General features: G+C 36.4%; 1 protein-coding gene across 1 annotated transcript in view; it reads left to right on the forward strand.

Moving 5' to 3' along the window:
* The window catches only part of LOC130606516 (contactin-6-like), a 146,727-nt gene that overhangs the window by 38,233 nt on the left and 86,296 nt on the right, over window positions 1–22,198 (forward strand). Inside the window, 1 exon segment of the mRNA XM_057422950.1 lies at window positions 16,103–16,229. Within this exon segment, the coding sequence (XP_057278933.1) occupies window positions 16,103–16,229 (127 nt within the window).

Raw genomic sequence — 22,198 nt, forward strand, 5'->3', positions numbered from 1 at the left:
ACACAATTTCATTATGCACCTGGTAACATTGTCTACTTTTGCTGCCAAACAAAAAGATATTACAAAAACATCATTCTTCAGTGAATTAGTGAATGGCTAGGGACTTTTAGATGTGTACCTGGAGTAAGTATAATTCTCTTTAAGTGATAGGACATCTGATGTATTCTGCATATTGCAAACATTATATACAATTCCAGGAAAACCAGAAACATCATTTATTTCTGTGAGATTCATTCCCTAGTCATTTTAGTGGAGAGTAAAAAGGGATGACAAGGTAGCAGATATTTCTAGTGGAACTGCTATGCCTGAGCTATTCTACACACATGTGTACTTTACACTTGCATACCAGTGCCACAGTTACATAAAATCTGATTTCTGTACCTTCGTTAGTTCATTTGCATTTCTGATTTAGGCAGGCAATACCAGGAAAGCTGCGGTTATCAGTGCTGTTACAAGCATATGCAGGCTGGACTGAAGTCACACTTCACCTGGTGGGGATGTCACCCTGAGCCCCTTGTTTTGCTGCCAGTGCCTGCTCACTGGCTTCCCCTTTGCAGAATTGCTGTGTGCTTTTGGACAGGTTTTGCTTATATTGTTTCACTGTCCTAATAGATACCCAGGCTGCCACTCCAGTCAGACCGCAGTACAGTCTCCATCTCATAGACTGTGGCCTGAACTCAGCCTGGAAACGACTTTGTAGCTTAGAGTAAAACCTATCCAAACTTTGACTCGCATGCAGAGATGGCCTTCCCACCAATACAGAAGTGATTTATGGAACGCAATTTCTTTATCCTGTAATATTGTCTCACTTCATACACTTATGCCAAATAGTTTTTGATGATTGATTACTTCTCCTACAGCTTATAAAAAAATGTATGTCAGTGCAGGCAATGTGAAAAAAACCTGCAGGGGTTAATCCCTAGTAATGTTTTGTTAAGCATTAATCAGCTTCATATTTCAGTCATATTAGTATATATCTACAAAAATCACTGATGATGTAATGCAACTTAAAGCAGAATATAACATTATACCTCATTCTAATTAGATTTATTCTGCTTTACACTGAACATAGGAGAAAGAAAAGAGTTTTCTCTGCATCTTTGTTGTAAACATTTGTGGTTTTGTGAAACACAGATAGTTTGCTCTAGGCCAGAGACGATGTAGTCATTTATGCAATAGATATTGGATTCATATTTACCTGACAAGTGACCTTATCAGCTGTAACTTGTCATCTTCTAATTAGTCTACATTTATTTTTTTTCACTAAATTAACCCCTAGCCTCTCCTGAAGATAAGTTGACGGTGTACCAAATTGTGTGTAGTGTTGCAATTAAAATGGTGGTGCATATGTACTCCACAGATTTGCCTTAAAGAAAAGTACTTCTCCTTAATATCATATCAATCACAAATTGAAATAGCTTTTATCCCCAATGATGCCACTGATTTGCAAAGCTTACTGACCAATAACTATAATGTCTTCTCTTTAGAGAGTCTAAGAATAATCCAATAGCACTAAAAGTGCCCAGTGACATCTAGAGACCAAGAATACCTCCATATTATTAAAACACATTTCAAAGTACAGAAATCAAACCCAATTTTGTTATTGTTCTTGGAATTATCCTTTTATAACAAATCATATATAAACACCCCCTATAAAATCCGAAGCCACACGAATTTTATCTGGATTCCAAGTTAATTTTTCTTCTCATATTTATTTTCAAGATTTTCTATGGCATGTTTAAAGTAATAATTTCTGGAGATGTAGAGAAGTACAACTTCAGGAGCTCGGTAAGCTTTCACATAAATAACCTTCATATCTACAATTTTTGAGCACCTCCAGGGACAGATAGCTGTATATCAAAAGTTTTGAAGATTTGAATTTAATTCCTTCATAAGTTAAATGCTCAGGTCCTTAAATTTTTACATGTTACTGTGTTTTATAGACCAAGAATGACATGAAAGTTAAGCACCTGATATTTGTATGGGAAAGAAAGAAATCTCATGAATAGGATCCAACCTAGTTCATCATTTATGCTTTAAAATAACTTGGGTTTACAGTTTTGGCTAAAAATCTAAACCATATGATTTGAAAAATTAATTGAAATTCATATATATTTAAAATAAACCTAACCTGTTTCAAGATTTTATCTCACAGTCTGATATGTGTAAAACACTGCACTGTGCATATACATAACTAATTTATAGGGAGAAGTTGAGAAAAGAGCAATTTTTTCAGGCCAAAGGCAGACGTTCACTGCAAGTCAAAAAAGTAAACCAACGATGCTGTATTGCACTGATGTTTTACCAAAACGTTAATACAGTTTTCAAGATAACATGTAAGTGGAAATAGTAGCACACAGAAAATAAATTTGTTTGAACAAAGACGTTATAAATTTGGCTGGATACAATAGTTGAAGATAGGAAACAAGTAATACCCTATGTTCTTTAGAACTCTGGTCTCTAAACCTACCTAAATTAGAGAAGTATCTATCATTGATTATGTCATTCCCCAGAAATATGGCCTTCAGGCAGTTTGACATAACTCTAGTGGTGATATTACACAGCAGACACATTAAGTATCAGTCAAGATGATACAATTTTCCAACTACTACAAGTCAAGCAAATATGTTCTCAGTCTTCTGGGACAACCTTTCTTGCAGATGGATGACACCAGGCTGTGATGTATGGACTGAAACAGAGCAGTCAGTCCCTCATAGACCTTTATGATGCCTTTTCACTGGTTTTGATCAGGAACCTAACCTTATGAGAAGACAGGCACTTAACACCTAAACCCCACTGAAATCAGCGGATCAAGAGCACAAATTCAAGTAACACCTGGACTTTCATCTTTACAACCTGAAATTCTCTACCACCTCTCCCTCTTTCGATTTATTTTTATTTATAATACCTTTATATTAGTTAAAGCTTCTTGGACTTTTACTCTGCACTTTATTTTGTTGTGAGGAGTGAAGTTGCACTTATTATGTTTTACTGCTCATATTAGCCCCATAATTGAAATACTCTCTGCCCCAGCTCAAGTTTGCTATGATGAGAAGCAGCTCCTGCATTGAGTGCACTTCTTCCTTTCGCGCATTATGGCATCAAGCCACTTTCCTTTTTTTCAAATCTACTTCAGTTTGAATTTCACCACTGGCATAGATGAGATGACTAATCCAATTTCCCTCTACGCAGAGAGCTCTCTTGCAGTACTTTCTGCACTTCTACTTTTTCCCTGAATAGTTGTCATTTAATGCCCTGTTATCTCAGATGGCACTCATTTAGTGGTTTATTAAGCAGTAATTTAGCAGCCTGTTATCAGTTCCTACTGTAGCTGGGAAAAATATGCAATCCAAGTATGTAAGACTTCTGCAGAATTACAGCATTTTTGTGATTTTTGGATTAGAGAAAAATTACTGAAAAGTAATACATACAAAATGTTTTCCCTGTATTTCATTATCGTCCCTGCACTAAAGCTCCCATCAGGCTATTCAGAATGTAGATTGTCTGAGCTCTATTTCTGTTTCCAGCCCAAACAGTGAAATTTCACAAAATTGCAGAGAACTTAATGGACTGAGATCAGTGCAGGGAGGCCCTAAACTTGGACCCTGGACTCAGTTCTTCTGCCTGCACTCATGTTATCCTTTGTGCAATGTTTTCGAGTGGTGAGAAGGCATAAGGCTTAGATTAGTTTTTGTGAGCTTTGCAAGTTTAAGTGAAATAATGTGCAAGGATAGAATCCAAAGCCTGCCCTAAGCATTATATACACTAGCATAGAGGGATCAATATAAATCCCAACTGGAAAAATAGTTTTGCAGAATAATTTTGATGATAACATAGGCAAAGGATTGATTTGAAAATTAAGATCTGGATTAAAATACTTTTTGTCCTGGGTTCAGCAGTAGCAGTCATGTTTCTCCTCCTTGGTAGCTGGTGCAGTGCAGTGTTTTGACTTTCAGCTCGGGAACAGAGCTGATAGCGATGTTTTGGTTTGGCCAAGGACTTTGTGAGCCTCATGCTCTGCCAGGGAGGAGGGGAAGCCAGGAGGAAGCAGAGACAGGACACCTGACCCAAACTGACCAAAGAGCTATTCCATACCACAGCACGTCATGCCCAGGATGTAACTGGGAGTGAGCCGGAAGGGCTGGGAGACTGCAGGGTTGGAGGAGGTATCGGTCAGTGCTTGGTTGGGCTGAGGGGGGCGAGTTATCGGTCGGCTGGTGGTGAGGTGTTGTATTCCCTTGTTATTTCCTTTATCATTATTATCATTGGTGGTAGCAGCAGTGATTTGTGTTATACCTTAGTTACTAAACTGTTCTTATCTCAACCTGTGCGAGTTGTATTCTTTTCGATTCTCCTCTCCGTCCCTCCGGGAGTAGGGGGAGGGCAAGAAAGGGGGGGAAGTGAGTGAATGAATTACCTGACTGGGTTTAAACCACGACACTTTTTTATCAAAATTACTTTTTATCAATAAAGCATTCCTGTTTCTTAAAATTGTCAGATTACAACAAATAATAAAAGTAGAGATAAAAGGAAGCAGCTAAGAGGGCAATGACGTATCAGCCAGCTAAACTAGACCTGGCAATTGAGCAGGTACCTGAGATACAGGAATATTTTGTATCTGCTTATTAAAAATATTTCTGGGTCTCCTCTGGAAACATATGCACACAAGAAGACATATCACACAAAACCTCCCCAGGTGGCATATCATCCCACGCTCTGGAGGCTTTTCTCTGGAGTGAATACTGCAGGAAGAATTAACAGGGACACCTAGAAAATTTAATTTTGGACTACTGCTGCTTGTTACAGTATAGCATTGAAATGATGTCAGGAATCAACATGAGAAGGTGAAAGAGACTGCCTTAAAAGCATAATGGTAGGTCTCTCCAGTTTTCCCAAGGCTTTTCTAACATGGACAGCGACATTTCCCTTTCATGGATCCCAACCTGGATCCAAGCCCTGCCATGGACAGGTTAGCCCTGCCAACTGAACCCTTACCATTCCGTCTCTACTCCAAAGGAGAACTTCAGTGCAGCCTTATCAACCTGCATTTTTTTTTCCTCCTTTCAGCTGGGTTTTGTTTTGCTATTTATGCTGTCATTTATTTGAGAATAGATCAGATAAAGGTCATTTTTTACTTGAATGGAAAAGAACAGTAATTTGACAGTAAGACATTGCCAGCTTGCAGTACATCAGAAATGTTGATATTAGCTCTTTTAAAACAGAGACCAGAGACAAAAATTGCCTGAGCAATTCAATTTCTAGCAGTTATTTTTTAAAAATAGAGCATTTACAAAGTTATGTTTGTACCTCCTGCTAAATTTTAGGATGTTTTTACTTAAAATGACTTTAACTTCATTTGTGTTTGCTCAGAAAAAGATCATCATGAAAATATTGAATAGTCACAAAAGATGATGGCTTCAAATAGTGTCTTTTGGCTGATCTATAGTCATTTGCTTTGGCAATTTTATTTGAGAACATTAGCACTGATCGCTTATGCTGTGTTCCTAATTATTTCTGAAATATTGTGCTGTTGCCCATGCTGAAAAGCGTAACGAGCAAAGAGGTAGGCTAGTTTGAAATGCAATGTTCTAACTGGTTTTTAATCAATGAGTGATAATGATAGCTTGTGTTTTGACTTTCACTGTTTAATTGCCAGTAATAAAGCAGATCTTAGTTGATGATATTTAACAGAGTTCAGTTTCATTTATCTCCATTTATTCTATTTATTCTAAAAGTGCCTGGGAGCTTTCTGTGCTTGACACAGTAACAAAATGTACAATGCTAATTATATTTTGGTTGCCTGATATTTTCCATGATAGAGGACCATGATGCCCTTTCATGGGATCCATTGCACCTCGTTGTTTTCAGCAGGTTTCTGAAATGCAGTAGGTGTCTAGTGGTAAAGCTATTTTCCATGTAATCCCAACCAGATTTTTCTGAGATACAGACTGTTTAAATCACTATTTCCCTTCTGCTGCTTATGATAGTTGTGATTTTTTTTTTGCCAGGATGCCAAAATATTAATTAAACATAAATATTCTAAGGGTGAGGCTGATCTGCAGGTGATGCTGCTTGAGAAAGTACATCTCATCAAAACAGCCGTCCTGGCTCAGTCTACAGATTCATCCAACTGATTACATGACAGCCAACCAAAAGCAGACACCTGAAGAAGAACATAAGAGCTGAGATGGCCTATAGCTTGAATACTACATTGCATATACTACTTTTACACTACATGCAATGACCAAAGCAGAGCTGAACCAGGATGACTTTTCTGGTCTGGACAGTGGACACAATAAAGCAAAATCCCCTGGGAGCAGAGAAGTGTGCTGTACACCAGAAACCAGGCAGAGGTTCTCTATTTGTATGGCGACACAAAGGGCTAAGAGGGAAAGCTAACAGATATTTCTACCTGAACCTTGAGTTTCTTCCCTGGCCAATAGCCAATTTTGCAATAGACTGATTTTTGGTCAAAAAAAGACCTTTTTTGCGTAAATTCTAAATTTAGTTTTAATCTACCAAATAGATGTCAATACTGTAATAGCAAGCATATGTAAATCAGTCAAAATGATAAATATTTCTATAATATCCTGCCTGATTAATCTAATTTAAATCAGTATCAGCCTTAGGTTTAAAATGTTATAAATACCTCTTGCATTCCTCTTCAATTATATGTAAGAAAATAAAGACCTTTTTAATCTTGCCTGGATCATTGCTTAAGATGATTTATTTCTCAAGCTTTTATTCCCAAGTTATCAATCATTTGAAAGCAAGAAGTAGGTGGCAGCCTGAAATTTCTATATCAGAGCTTCTTGTGTCGTAAAGAATTTTGTCATGGTAGTAATTGGGACTCCAAAAGTTCTCTTCACGTGTTGTTAAGTGATTTTCATTATCTCTGTAACTTCTAAGCATTATTCCAGAATATAAAACTTCCTACCTACATGCAAACTCTTTTTTGATGTCAAGTTCTTGCAGCTAGTTGCTGACTACCTTTATTCATGCCTGTTATTTAAGCCCTAGTGGGAAAAGCAAGCATCTCCGAGTCAGCCATTTTGTTCCAGTTATTCAAAGTAAATAAGCAAAATTTAAATTACATGTACACTGGGTTTAAACATCCACCTGCAATTTAAGTCCCCTATAATGATGATTGTATCTAGCTTTCTACGAGGTCTGGGACTCATAATACTGCAAAAAACAAAACACTGCTTCACATTAGAACATGTTTCTTCTTATTTAACATAAATGGGAATTATGAAGTGTGCCCTCTGGAAAAAAAAGAGGAATTGTTTGCTTTTCTATATTCAAACTATTTGCAAACTAACCTTTTTCATTTCTTTTTCCTTCCATTGTGGCTGGATCTTTGCTGCTAAGTACCTGCCTGAACATAATGCAGCTGTCATCAACATCCAGTAGCTATTGCACACCAAATTGGTACAGTTCTCAAACTCCATATTATTAGTACATCGATTATAAGTTATTAAATGGCTTGCAGCCACTATAAAGAGCAAAGAGATATTCTTAGCAGACTTATTCCCTCTTTCCCTGCAATGTGTGCACGTATAATTGTTTGTAAGGATGTATATGTGCTATATAACTATATGCACACTCGATATAGGATAAATATATGTTGCATAGTAGTGTTTCACACACACAGAGAAGATTATTAAGAAAAAATGGACCATCAGTTGCTTATATTTTGTTCAGTAGGGGTTGATCCATTGCCCATTGAAGTTTATGAATGGCTTTCCCTGACTTCAAAGCACTTTGGCTCGTAGTCTTTACATAGAAAAAAATGGATGAAGCATGAAATTGTATCTACCACCAACTATAAGAGTGCTAGCCAGACATAGCGTTCATCAGGCTGCTGCACATTTCTGCACTGAAATTAGAGTCACACTGGGGAAATGAAAAAAAAAAAAGGTGTCCTTGTACATTCAGTCATATTTGATCAGTATTTTCCCAGCAGATTCCCCAGGTCTTTTTGCCATAGGGTAGTAAGAGGGGTGCTATGAAAGATGGCAAAGATTTGCGTAAATGAGCTTGAAGATTAAGCGGCTTGGATGTCCCACATACCTCAGGCTAGCCAAAACCAAGGAGGCAGAGGAATAATGCATTTCAGTCTAACTTCTTGAAACCACTCAGATGATTTGTCCTAACACAGGAAAAGGGAGAAAAGAGAGACAGAACTATTCCTCCTCCTCGGCTTGCTCAGCGCCTGGAGGATGGAGGCAATGGAGCAATTCCCTTTGTCTCTCTCTGTCTCCAGAGACACTGGATGGGAACGTAGGGCTGCAAAGCAAGATGCTTAATGAAAAGACTGAAATATGTCTGAAATGAAGCTTAAAGGCTGGAAGAAATTTTTATCTTTCTTACCTCCCCTCCCTCTTTTGAGTATAAGCGGAACTGTAGCTTGCCATAGTGTTACATGCTTAGCCAAGTTAGTAGCTACTCTTTACAGAGCATTGATCAGTAGTTGCAATGGAGTTTTGGAGTCATTACACAAAACCCCAGAGCTGACCAGCACTAGCAGTGACAAAAAATGTCTGAGCTTAATTAATCACCATCCTTCTAAGGCAGTAAAGCACAGTTCTATTTTGCACAATAAAGTTACAGAGAAACAAAGTTCTGGATTTAACTGGCAGGATATTAAATGATATAGCTGTTACCTTTTCCTGTATTATAAATTATTGAATTAAGTCTTCAGTCAGTTTGGCAACAGTGCCAAATGAATATTACAACAGTACAATGCAGCAAACAGTATCTGTCATTGAATCTAGGTCTCACTTATAACTGAAATTACAGTGAACAAAATGCTTGTGCAGTAGATTGGAAAAGGTTCATTATTATTTATTCATCTTGCCTAGTAACACAAAAACTAATGAAATTTCATTGAGAAGAGTGCACATCAGGATTACTATACATCATAAAGACACATCCCTCTAACTTCATTGTGGATATTTGTCTCTGTAATTAGATGTTTGTTCCACAATAGTTCTGTACCTGAAGGACATGACCAAGTTCATGACACAAAACAAATCATTTACACAGATGAAAAGGCTTCCTTTATCTTGCCTACATCTTGCATAACAGCACAAAAGTCTTCATAAGATATTTCCATAAAGCCAGTGAAGTCATGCACAGGTAGTAATTCTAGCATTGTTACTCACACATTATTTTTGAATAAAATACTACATTTTTAATACAGTTCACAGACTAGTGTGTTCATAACCCCTACACTTATTCAGGCTATTGTACCTTTACACGTATCTCCACAAAGAACTGTTCATAAATCTGTGTTCATCTGTAGCCAAAGGTGTAAGCTTAGTGAAGCTCCATTGAATGCTATCCAGAACACATCCATTATCAGCAAGTTTCCTTGCTGTAGCTTGAACTTGTGGTCTGGAATTTTTAGGGAATATTTTGGTTTCGTATTGAATGCAGTCAGTATCATATAAATCAGAAGGAAGAGTTTGATTGCTATACTCAGTATAAAATGATGAGTAGCATCACTTTTTGGCATTTAGCGATCCATCCTTAATTATTTTGGAATTGGAATGTGTGTATATATCAGACCAGAATGCAGATGGGTAATAAAATCACTGATACCCAATTATAATCACAGAAAGTTATCTCAAAGTGTTGTGGCAATACTGGTTATCATAGCAGAACTGTTAAAAATGTTTGAAGCATCAGATTTTGACAAATTCTTTTGTCAATATTTATTTAATGGAACAAGACTTATAATTCAATATGGTCAGTTTTGCATAATAATTATTACCTGTGATATATCACATATATTTATATGCTAGATTCTGGCAGTCCTGACAGCTGGTAATGTTAGTAATTAAAGTCATATTTTATACTTTCATTGGTCGTTTTCACACCCAAGTACTTCAGGAAAATGTGCAGTTATTGTATAACCTGAGTGCATTGCTTGGCACATTAACCTCAGATCACGCCTACCTACACCACCATACAGGTTATGTTTAAATACTAGGAAAAATATTGGAATATTTGAATAATTTTTCAAGGAATAAATTTAGGGTCTACAGAATTGTTTTCAGTGAAGACATTTAACACTTTTGTGCCATTTACCAGGGCTGGAGAAGCAGAAGCAACACTACTTTGGTCTTGACAGTTACCTATCCAAACTCAAATCCAGACCATGATTCCCTGGGTGAGCCAGAGACCACTACTCCAAATTTGACTTTTTCAATAGGAATTAAGACTTGAAAGGAGCCCTGTGTCTCTGGAACTCTGCACATCCATGTCTGAAGGGAGAAAACACACAAAAGTTGAAAGCCCTTTTGGGAAAATCCTACAGGTTTTAGATTGCTTCTGCCTGCTCAAACCTGTAACATCTAATCTCCCTTTCTTTGTGTATGTCTACTGCTTCATTCTCTGATTGAGAACTGAATGTCTTTCTCAATCGACATTCAATCAATCGAGAGAGAGAAGAGGGAAGCCTGCCTCCCATTTCCTATAGTTCTGGCAAGTTAGTTTTCCTTTTACAGAATGCTTTTATGGCTCTTTTCTTCTTTTTCCACCTTCTTTTCCAGTGTTAACATCTGATTTCTTGAACTGATGTGCATTACTTTACACTTTCCTGATAGCAAACAGCATCTCATCCATTACCTCTTCTTTTGCATCTGTCATGCCCCTTTTAAAGTCCTTGAGCTGCCTGGGCCAGGCTTTTGATGAGGAAAATAATCATTCTGTTCTGCTTTTGACAAGTTAAATCAAATAAACCCAATGGTATTTGCAGGGAAAGACTCAACAACATTTGTAGGCCCTATAAATTCCTCATCTTCCAATTAAAGCTTACTAGTGTCTTCAGCTGTGAAGAAAATTAGACAGATTTTGAAATCATTTGGACTTCTCATATTTTTTTCTACCCATGCTGTTGTTACAAGGTTGGAGTCCCTAACTCACCTGTCTCATCTTTTTAGCTAGAGCTGACAGGTGTTTTACTATCAAGCTGATTTAAAAGAGGCATCTTAATCAGGTGTCAGCTTTGGCCCATAAAGTCATATTAATGTTTTGGATCAGATATGAGGCTCTATCTAAGGCACATTAAGAAAGATTCATTAGAAACTCACTACACCTGGAATTTACAGCCTTCCTTGGAGCTTAATAGCCTGGATAAATTCCTCCTTATCTGGTTTGCTTATGTGAATTATAGCAGTTTTGCATTCAGAAGCTTTTCAGAGTACAGATTTTGCCATTATTTTGGATTCTTTATTCTTACTGTCTTCAGTAAGGGTGCACTGATAGGCTACATGTAAACCTGCATGACCCCTCCATGTCTGCTGTGTGAGTCCAAGTGAGGAAAGAGCACCCCTCGTCCATCACTTATTTGGGATTCTTCAACCACACAGGACTCTGTAGTCTTTGAGCACCTCCACAAAACATGGTTGCAACAGAAATAATCACTGTAGTTGCAAATACTGCAGACTTTGGAGCTCTCAGAACAGAACTGTACGTTTCTTGGCCTTGAGCAAGTAATACTCTTGAGTTTGTCTACTTGGAGCTGATTCATACAGGCAAACCCAAAGCTTTACGTGGTCTTTCTCTGCCAGCAAAGCATGACTTTTCTAGGACAATTTCACCAAACAGAATTTATCTGACGTTACTGAGCAGTTTTGATTAACAATAATTACAACTCCACTTTGTAAAAAAAAAAAAAAAAAAATCATAATAGAAAGGAAAAGCTGTGTTAGGAAAGGGATAAAAAGATAATCAGCTTGTTTGCAAAATTGGTTCACTTGAGTTATCTATACATATGCTACAGACTGGGTCTTGAACAGTCTAAATTGCTCTCAGGCTGTATTGCCTATCATTTCCAGTTGAACAGATACCTGGTAAGGAGCTAAACATGAAGCCAGCCAGAGTCAGGCAACAGAAAAGTACAGGGAGAAGGATTTGGCTGGAAATTAAGTTGATCAAGAGTAGGCTCCAGATTTGTGATTTATTCTCCCTGTCTGGATGAGACCGTGCATAAGCATTTAAATATTTATTGTGACTAACCAAAACCTCTGACTATATTTGAGATGAATATCACAGCCCAAAATAGCTAACTAATGCTCACAAAGCACTGTGATATCCTCTGCTGATACATAATTATGAAAAAAACAGGCTTCCTGCTCTTCCATTGGCACTGTGTTAATCTCTGTATTGGCTGAAGACAATATGAAATAACGAATAAACGAATGCTGATTCATTTTCATACTTTAGATCTGAATTCAGACAAGGATAATTATGGTCTTTATGGAGATCATTTAGTATCATAACGAAATACTTTTTAACTTCTTACAAAACATTTCATAACAAGAGTTTATGTTTGCTTTCTAGCACCACACTGAGGGTTTCCACACAAGTTTTATGAACAAAATTATAAATTTAATAAAATATTTGTATTCCAATAGATTTAAAAAATTTTACTTACTTGAATCTTAACAAAAGTAAACAGTTCTATAAAGATTCATTTGTCATATGTATCTCTGGAGAAATCATGGTGACTGGTATTGAATCTGGAGAAAGGGGGGGAAATATATGGCCATTTGCTATACAAAACGCAAAAGGATGCATCAGGAAATTGGAAATGACCAGTCTGACCTTCTCTACAAATAATACCTTCTCTATAAATATGAGATGGACTCATAGTATACTGTTGGCTCTGAAAGTGCACATCATTTCTCACAAGTTTCATGTTATTCTCTGCTACAGATCAGTCAGCAAGAAAAGGATATTAAAGAGAAAGCCAAATGATTGCACAAAGCCACCTGTACTAAAATTCACGGCTAACATTTATTTGATAGGGACTCTGCTGTTAAGGAGCTGTTAGGGTACACGTAAACGATTGTGTTCCTGTTTGACACAATAAGGGTCTGCTGTATTAAGGACATTGAAAAGGGATGCAAGAAGTAAGATGTTCAAAAGTCTGCAAATGACAAATGAGTCTAAATTCCATTTAGAACTCATTATGGGAATTTAATTCCAGATTTACCAAAATATTTTCATTTTTCTCAGCTAAAGCAGGGATTTTTATATACATCAGGCAGCTTTCCATTGTTAATTTCAGTCCCACCCAGCTACACTGATTTAAAAAATGATCCCTAGGGCATTTGGGTGCTTTAGAAAACATTTTCACTGGTGGCTCTGGAAAGGTAGCAAGAATGACTAACAGGATAAGTAAATTAAACCAGAAGGGGAAAAAAATTCTACCAAAGACAAGTCAAAGGATCAATTGTAGAAACAGCAAAATAAGAAGTCTTAAAAATTGTCAAGGGATTAAAAATAGAAGAGTAACAGGAAAAGGAATAAAGATTATTTAACTATAGCCAGCCACCCCACATGGTTTGCTCAGCAAATTGCCTTCTTCCCTACTCTCCACAACAAGATGATAGACTATTGTGAGAAATAGAAATAGAACTGGTTTAACTTTACAGTCATTTGATTCCAAAAGCATGAAATAAAAGAAAAATAATACAGGGTTTTAAGTCCGTTTTGGGAGAGGTGTAAATTTTCTGATAGAAAGGACTGCAAGATACAAGTTATTTTTACTAGAGCATCTTGCTCTATGGCTAGAGACCCTTGGAAGAACCACAATATAAAGACCAGAAAAATATGAATTGAAGCTCTAGACAAATGTAAGGACCAAAACACACACTTATCTTTAGGTACTTGAGTAATCCGACCAAAATTAAACAGCAAGGCCATATCATGTTTTGAATGTAGTTGAGCAACACATATAGTCTGTAGAGTTTAACAGAATGAAAGAGTTGTGAAAAGTGATACTTTTTATGTGATTTACTGCATTTTATAGTCTGTTGTGTCACTTATAACACCACATATAACATTCAGCCAAGTTTAATATTTTGTCTTCAGACCACTAGCTCATCTCAGCTGTTTTAGTGGCCTGACTTGATTTCCTAAATTGAGAGGATGTATTTTTGCTTCCTAGTGTGCCAATGCTATCTCCTTTATAACGAGATATTCTTAAAATGAGATGTGTCTACCCAAACAGCTATTGTAGTATAAAACAAATCAATCTTTTTTGAGTGCTACTTTGAATTTTATTCCAGTTCTCTTGAAGGCTATTTCTCACAGTTACTGCTCATGAAAACACACTCACAGCTGGGCTGACGTTCTGAGTTTTCAAAGGATATACAGTGCAAATTGGGCTAAAAACACACAGGAATGGACACCTTGATTCAGATATGTGAAAAACATTATCATTATCAGATGCCATCCTTAAAAAGCTTCTGGTCAAAAAACTGAAATATAAAGCATTTTCCTTTGTTCATCACTCTCTAGTTTTGCCGAATGTTCTTTGCTTTATCTCCACTGAAGCAAGAAAGACTATATTCACCAGTAAAAAGCAATTTTTCTCCTAGAAAGATGGGGTTGTCAACTTTTCTGGTTTAGTGAAAACTATTTCAGACATAAAATAAATAAAAAATAATTAAACAAAATAAATAAAAAGATATAATTAAATATTACATTATTATTACTTCAGAACAAAATTTTCATACAATTCCAGGATTAGGGCTCTTAGAATAACAGCAAGCGCCACAAAATGATGCAAGCTGACAACAGCGCTGATCTGGCTTTCTTAAAGTGTAGAGGACATCATAGACTGGAGTGGTGGAAAAGTACAAAGGGAGATGAATATGCATACAGCTGGTAGCAGATACAGATCTGATTTTTGACATGCAGTCTGCAGTTGCTTATAGCCCTGCAGGTGTTTGGGTTGACAGGGTGCCAGTAGCTAGTGCTGACCTGGCTGGGGTAAAGCTTGGGGAACTGCCTGGGGGTTCACACTGAGTTAATGCATCAGGACAGCTTATCATCTTTGGGGATGCAGGAGACTCTGCTGGTGTCAGTAGAGCAAGACCTATTTGTAGCAGCTGAGAAAATTTTCTAGAGTTACAGAGCTATAGAGCACTTGGAGAACTACATTTGGGAACCTGGGGACAGAAGTGATAACACAAAGTGGTGAAGCAGTGGCCTTTGGGAATTAGATGGTACCACCTTCCCTCTCTCATTACCAACAAGCAGACAAAATAGGTGGATAAAATCACTGCCAACATTTATGTTGCTTCCAGAATACAATTGTAGAGCAATTAGGTTTTTGGGTTAATATTTCTTCTTCCCAGCTATGCAACTTTACTGCAAACTCTGAATTTCTTGGACTGATGTAAGATATCCAAGAAGTGGAGAAAAGCTTTATTCAGGGATCTGGCATCATTTATTTGCCCTGTCACTAGATTCAGTTATAGCTGTGAAAAAAGTCACTTAATCTCCATAAAAGTTTTTCTTGCAGGAGCCTCTGAGATTTTGAGGAAGCAAATGTGTATCACCCCAGTCCACGTCTCTTGTTCCTCTGTGTTTACATGCTACAATTAGACTCTGTGGGTCAATGGGAGGATACTTCTGAATATTATATGTAATCAACCTTTGTTTGATGTTACTTTTGTTTTAAAAGTGACCAAACAAGAGAAAACAACCAACCAAACAAGAAAACCCCCAAAACCCAAACCAAACCCTGAAACCATAATGTACCTTGCAATCCAGAAGCCGTTTGCTGGTCTGCTGGGGTCCCTCCTCTCCATCTCCCATGGTATGCACTGCCATGGACTGTAGCAAAAACTGTGTTGCTGGAGTTTGGCTGCAGTCAATGAGCTCCCTGTCTTCTGAAGGGTGATATGAGGCAGACACATCCACCAGGCGAGCAGGGAGGTAGGAGTGCCAAACACAGAAAGCCACAACTTTATCCTTTCCTGTTTTGAGTCGCCATCTAGAGCACAGATATGAGGTAGATGGGGGAGATTTAATAGACTGTCTTATAGCTTCCATAGGAAATATGCAAAGAAGTTAGTCTTCACTGGCACATGCACAATAAATCAACACCACCTAGGATATGCAATTTTATTATCAATCAGGCTTGAAATATTTCCTCCTTAATAGCCAAAAGTCTGGATGTGCATTCTCTGCTGAATATAACAGCAGACCTTAACTTTTGACCAAAAGCAAAGGACACTTTTATGTGTAAGGACATGTTAAAGTTGTCTAAACTTAAATTATTGTTTTTCTTTCACAGAGGAAGAAACCCTTCATGGTCTTATTTTTATCCAAGAGCCATATGATATCACTTACTCTGTGGCCTCAGCAAATGCAGAAATCCTACTGTACTGTACAGCTAAAGGATACCCACTCCCATACTACAGGTGAAGTCAAATTTGGAAGAGCAGTGTCTCACTGTAAATCTGTGTTTTAATCAGTAGAACACCATCATGCGTACCTCAACATGTGTTGAGCACTTACAGCTAGAGTACAAATAGGCATAGTAAATTTGAGGAATGAAAGAAAAATATTTTTGCTAGTCTACTGTTAAGAGAGTTAACACAGGAGAAGGAAGTACATCATTGAAAATTGTCCTCAGATTATTTTAAAACATACGAAATTACTTCTGATTCCACAAAACAGCTGTGAAAAACTGTAAAAAATGAAATGCTGTGCATCTGCATTTGATAAAACTTTCCATACATTAATAAATGCTTGGAAAGAAAAGGAAAGAGCAACATCCTTGCCCATTTCTATTTCTAACATTTCAGATATATATTTATAGTGTTTATTTAGAGAAACAGCAAGGCAAAACTCTGATATCTAGTTTAAGATACTCTTTGGATGCACTTGAAACCTTGGTACATAGGACCGTGTGTTTATTCAATCACTGTTGACTAATTCAAAACAGGTTGCTGCATCAAGGATGTGGAAACCTAAGTCTAGTAAGAGGAAAAGCTGGAAATCTGGGAAAAAATGACAGTGTGCTTTCTTTAGAAAAGAATGGGGTAAATAATTACCTAGGAAAATAATAATAGTAATAATAATAATAACAGCAACAGCAATAATAGAATCATTGATGCAAGTAATGAAAGTGGTTTTACCAAATACTTAGTACTTATTCAATAGCTTTTAATTTCTCACACAACAGTTTCCTCTGTAAAGTACCACTACTAGTTAGCAACTTGGCTTTTACACTTCATGTATTGTTTCCAACTCTTGTGCTAGTAAAGGAATGCTTTATCTCCCTTTCACAGTGTAACTTTTCTTTCTAGGATTAGAAATCTTCACCCATTTGTTATCTTATTTGTTCATCCTGTTTTCAACATGAACATCTACTGTTTCATGTCATGAATTTCAAGTCTTTTCCAGTTCACTTATCCACCTACTCCATATGCACATATACAGGCAGCATCCTCAGACCTGTCAAAATTATTAGCTCTTGTATTGCACCCATGGACTCCTCACACGCATGGATAATAGAGACAACAAGGTTTCATCAGGCAGTAGACCTTTGAAGTCTCCTCTCATCATATAGCTGATATTCATACTTTCTTTTTTACTTTTTGCCTACCTATCCATTAATTAGATTCATTATTTCCTTTGCACTATAAGGACATTGTGCAAAGCTTCAATTACTCTGGTAATCTGAGATCAGCAGCTGGGGATAGCTCCTGAACCGTTTAAGTCAAATTAGAAGTTATCAGACTATCACTGCTATTACAACCTGGGACCTTTTCACCATGACTTGAAAAGCAAAAGGAATCTTCAGCGCTTTGATTTCACTAGAGCTAATGCCAGTTTTGTCAGATAAGGATTGAACCCGTACATTTAAAGTTCCAACTATTTTATATAAGCGAAGAACAATATGAGATATGAATCATATGCTTTGTTGAGTGATGGAAAAGAACAGCAAAGACTACTGCAAGGTTTCTCTTCCCTCCAGAAATACAGAACCACTACAACAGGAATAAAATTATACACAAACTAATTTTTTATTTAGCATTTCTTACATAAATAAGCTGATTAATACTTTTCTTTAAAGAAAAAAACGCTTAGGATTTTCTGAAAATTTTATTCTATACTGTATTAGTCTTAGAGACTCAAATAGCGGTAGCTTTTTGCAACTTCATTTCAAAATCCTGGGTGTACAACAATCACAATGCAAGATCTGTATAGAACTGAAGTAGACATAAGGACTAAGTAATAAGAAACGAGGGACAGTGATTTCCTGTTGGACACTGTTGGAAGTGGAGCACATAGATCAGTTAATAATAGAAACAAAAATATGGACTTGTATCTATAAAATCAGTGCATGTGTTGGGAAAATTATCTAAATGTCCTGCTGAACACCATTTTATCTATTATGTCTTTTCCTACAAAGTCAAAATTTTTTATAGTATCGGGTACATTATTTCACCAGTTTCTCTGTGTGGTGATGGTGGTAAATAAACATAACGTTTCAAATTAGATTTGCGATTTTTTCTATGTAAGCTTTTCTGTCATACTTGATTGAGGGATTACCATCAACTAACTAAAGTAATGAATTTTAGTTGTCTTTCTGTTTACAGCCTATCCACAAACATATCGCAGTTCCATAGTTTTCTTTCATTAAGTCACTAAGTACAGCTAACCTTCCACCACACTGGAAAACAAATAAAAGAATTCACCTAGAGCCAAGCAAATCTTTTCTACACTATTTTGACATTTCCTGTTTGGTCTCAGGTGCTTAGTTCCAACTTTTCCTGAACTTACATTTAGTATCCAAAATAATCACAGAACCCAGCATTTTCAGACATGTTTGAAATTGAGGAGTTTTTCCCCCCCTCAATCTTTACAGAAGCAGTCAATTGAACAAATAAATAAGAAATCTGAGGACAGCATGAGCAGTTTGCACTATAACAGTATTTTAATATTTCAGCATAACTTAGAATTATGCAGTAAAATAAGATAAATAAATTCAAATTCATTCCATATCAAACTACCTCAGAAAATAACTGCAACAGACAAATAAAAGTGAGAGGTACAGGACCACAAAGTCTGAAATTATTATAAACCTATTTTGTCATTTGCAATCATTGCATAAAATCATAGAATGATTTCCAGTAACCCCCAAAATATATTTATCTTGTTTACATCCTTTCCTTACCAAAATATCAGAGATCATAGGTGACCAAGCAGCAGTTTTATCTCCCTGAAAATAACTTGCTCTGAAGCTTGTTTTCAGCCTGCTTTAAGTGTTGGATTCCAAGTCAAATGCCTCATGCCTGTATTTTTTCTTTAAAGGGGTGGCTCCAGGCTGAGGATTCTGCCTTCTCAGCTCTTCTGGATTTACTTGAACATGGGGCAGGGTATAAGGAGAGGTGTCAAGATCATGTTGTCATGATCATACATTGCACAGAAGTTCTACTCAGAGAGGAAAAGGAAGTCTGAACACCAGAGAAACCTGTGGGTTTGTATCTTAACTACCAACTTGTATATAATGAAGCATAGTGACATTTCTCAAACAGACCCTAAGAATACCCTGTATTCTGAAAAAAATCTCTAATATTTCAGTATTTTTATAAGTTTGATGTGCTTCTGTGTTCTAACATCTTTAAATATTTTTTTCAGTGTGAAAATAGGATAAAAATTCATTATATTTTTTCAACAATTCCCTATAGACAGATTGCATAATTAGTGGTTGCATTATAAATTTACCTTAGTCACATATTCATGTCCATTAATAAATTCTACTTGTCCCTGTTTTTATTTGCTTGGAAGTGGAGACTATTTGAATAGTAAATCACAAGTATTGATTAAGTAGTATAGATAAGGGGAAATAAGCATATATTACACATTTATTTATGTCAGTGATGTGACTGCAGTGTACTTTAGAAGGAAGTTCCCAGTAAGGGCAGCATAAAAGATTTAACATAACCAAATGGATTGGAAAGATGCTGGTATTTTGGTATATTCCAATGATAGCAGAAACTGATAAAAACTTAAGAAAAGAGAACAAGAGAGCGTAGGCTACCTCTTGCTTGAGAACTTCAAATCATGGTGGGAAGCAGGGGAGGTCCCACATATATATGTTCTGAAAGTCTTTAACTTAATGAAGAAGTTACTGAGAATATCTTATAACTGGTGTTTTACAAAATGTTAGATTCTGAAGATAATAGTATATGAAAATTTGGTTAATGAATTCATAAACCACAGTTTTCTTTTAAGTTTGGACATCTCTTTATTACATTCCTAAGGAACTAATGAATTCAGAACCAGAATATAGCATATTTTAAAAAGTTCGCATTCTGAAACAATTGGTCCAGGCAGCATTTCCTGTAATGGAGGAAAAGCATTTGCCAATCTCTGCATGAAGTTCACAAAAAAAAAACAAAACAGGCCTAAGTTAAGTTTTTTAACAAAGATTTCTGTGTATTAGTGTACTGCAGAACACAAAGCGGTTAAATCGTTGTCTACCACATGAATTTGTTAATTCGCTTCCTTCAGTGATGTAAACATATTAATTAGGAAAAAGCCCACACCAGGAGATGAACCTCTGATCTATATGCAAAGTTTAATAATCACTGTACCACGGTGATTAGAATGATTATGGGGATACTGTGAAGAATTCATTTGCAGCAACTAAGCCAACATCTTTGCATTTGTTTTGAAAAACAATTATAGACCTTAATTGGGAACCATGTAATGATGACAGCAGTTATTTCAGTGATTGATTCAGAAATTAAAGAGAACTGGCAAACTAAATACCAGAATATCCTATATTAGAAAACTGAAAGGTTTAGACAGCATGTACCCTATGCAAATCACAAAATAAGGCAAAATCCTAACACTGATACAGATAACTGCTTCATAGAACAAGCTCATGGATGAGCACCAGCTAAGATTTTGCTCATGTTTGAAAAGGAAGAAAGCCAAAAAACCCTAGAGCAGCAGCATAAACCTATATCAACTAAAGCGAAAACAAAAAAAAGGAAGAGAGTAAAGGTAGATAAAGGTCAAAAATCAGCTGCAATTACTGATGTTCCAGTGTTGCATCTAATTTTTTAATGCATTAATAAAGAAGGCTGTGATAGGCAGAGCTAGATAAATTTAACAGTGCCAGAATTTGTTCACAAGATTAAATTGATTTTATATTTTAATCAGTCATTATTTCTCTTTAAAAACAACAAATGAAAAGTCAGTATCTTTGTTTCTTCTGTACATACTAGTCAAGATTTGCTTTGGAACACAAATGTATTTCACAGCACAGATTAAAACCTTTCTCCAGAAGAACAACTGCCTGTGCAGTCTGATCTTGTAGAGAAAGGTCTGTGGGCAACCAAAGTAAGGAATTGTGCTGTGCATCCAGGTCACATCTTCCAGGAATAAAGTTATGATGGAAGTTTGCTTCAATTTGTTAACTGTGGAAACTACCATCACTATCAGTAAGTTCATCTCTGCAAATAACAAATAGATTTTTTTTTTTATGCTGCGATTTCAGGTAATTAACAAGGAGACTATTGCCCTTGTTTGAAGGACTGCCCTAAAGCATTCTGCAAACTCAAAGTGAGCCATTAGCAGTTCCTGTGTGGTCTTTGCATCCTACAAAGGGGTACACCATGCCTACATAAGCCAACAGAAGTGATACAGACAGAAGAACTGGTTGTGGTATAAAATTAGGAAAAGAAAATATGTGGTTATATAGTTTTAGGATGCCGGCAACCTTAAGTGTGGTATTAGTGTGGTATTAACAAACAAAAACTTGCAGACATCAGTGAGGTACTTTATTGTTCCATCAGACTTTCTATGGAAAATGAAAATTCAGTGACTAACAGTAAAGCCACAAAATTTCCCTTCTTAAAGCATAATTTTTTTTTCTTTGAAATATAAGCTTAATTTTGACATTTGTAAATAGATTTGTAATGTTGCAGACAATTCATTTCCTACTTACTGTACTAACAGGAACAAATCACGTTTTAAACTCGTAGCACTCATTAAATTATGAGTTTCAAGCTTGCTGCACAAAAACTTCTCTTGTCTGTCCTCTGAAGTGTAATCCTTCATGATCTGTAACTCCAAATCATTTTTGTAACCAAATTTATGGCATCATTGCAAGCACCATGAAGTACATTCAGGTACCATTTATATTATAAAAAATAAGGTAGCTGTAGTTGAGGCATATACAATGCTTTCAAACAGATGGACAACTTAGTTTGTATGAATAAGTTATAATTACTTTTTGTAGACATTTGTGTGAGCACTGGTGATTAGCATAAAGGCAGTAAAGATTTTTCAAAGAACAGAACTATTGGTATTATTAAGATTGATATAAGAAGCAGTCTTGTGTAAAAAATGATGTAATTTTGTGATA

This window comes from Pezoporus wallicus, unplaced genomic scaffold (assembly GCF_028554395.1).
Source record: "Pezoporus wallicus isolate ANWC-B61680 ecotype Strahan unplaced genomic scaffold, APGP_CSIRO_Pwel_v1 contig_7073, whole genome shotgun sequence".
NCBI classification, from domain to species: domain Eukaryota; kingdom Metazoa; phylum Chordata; class Aves; order Psittaciformes; family Psittacidae; genus Pezoporus; species Pezoporus wallicus.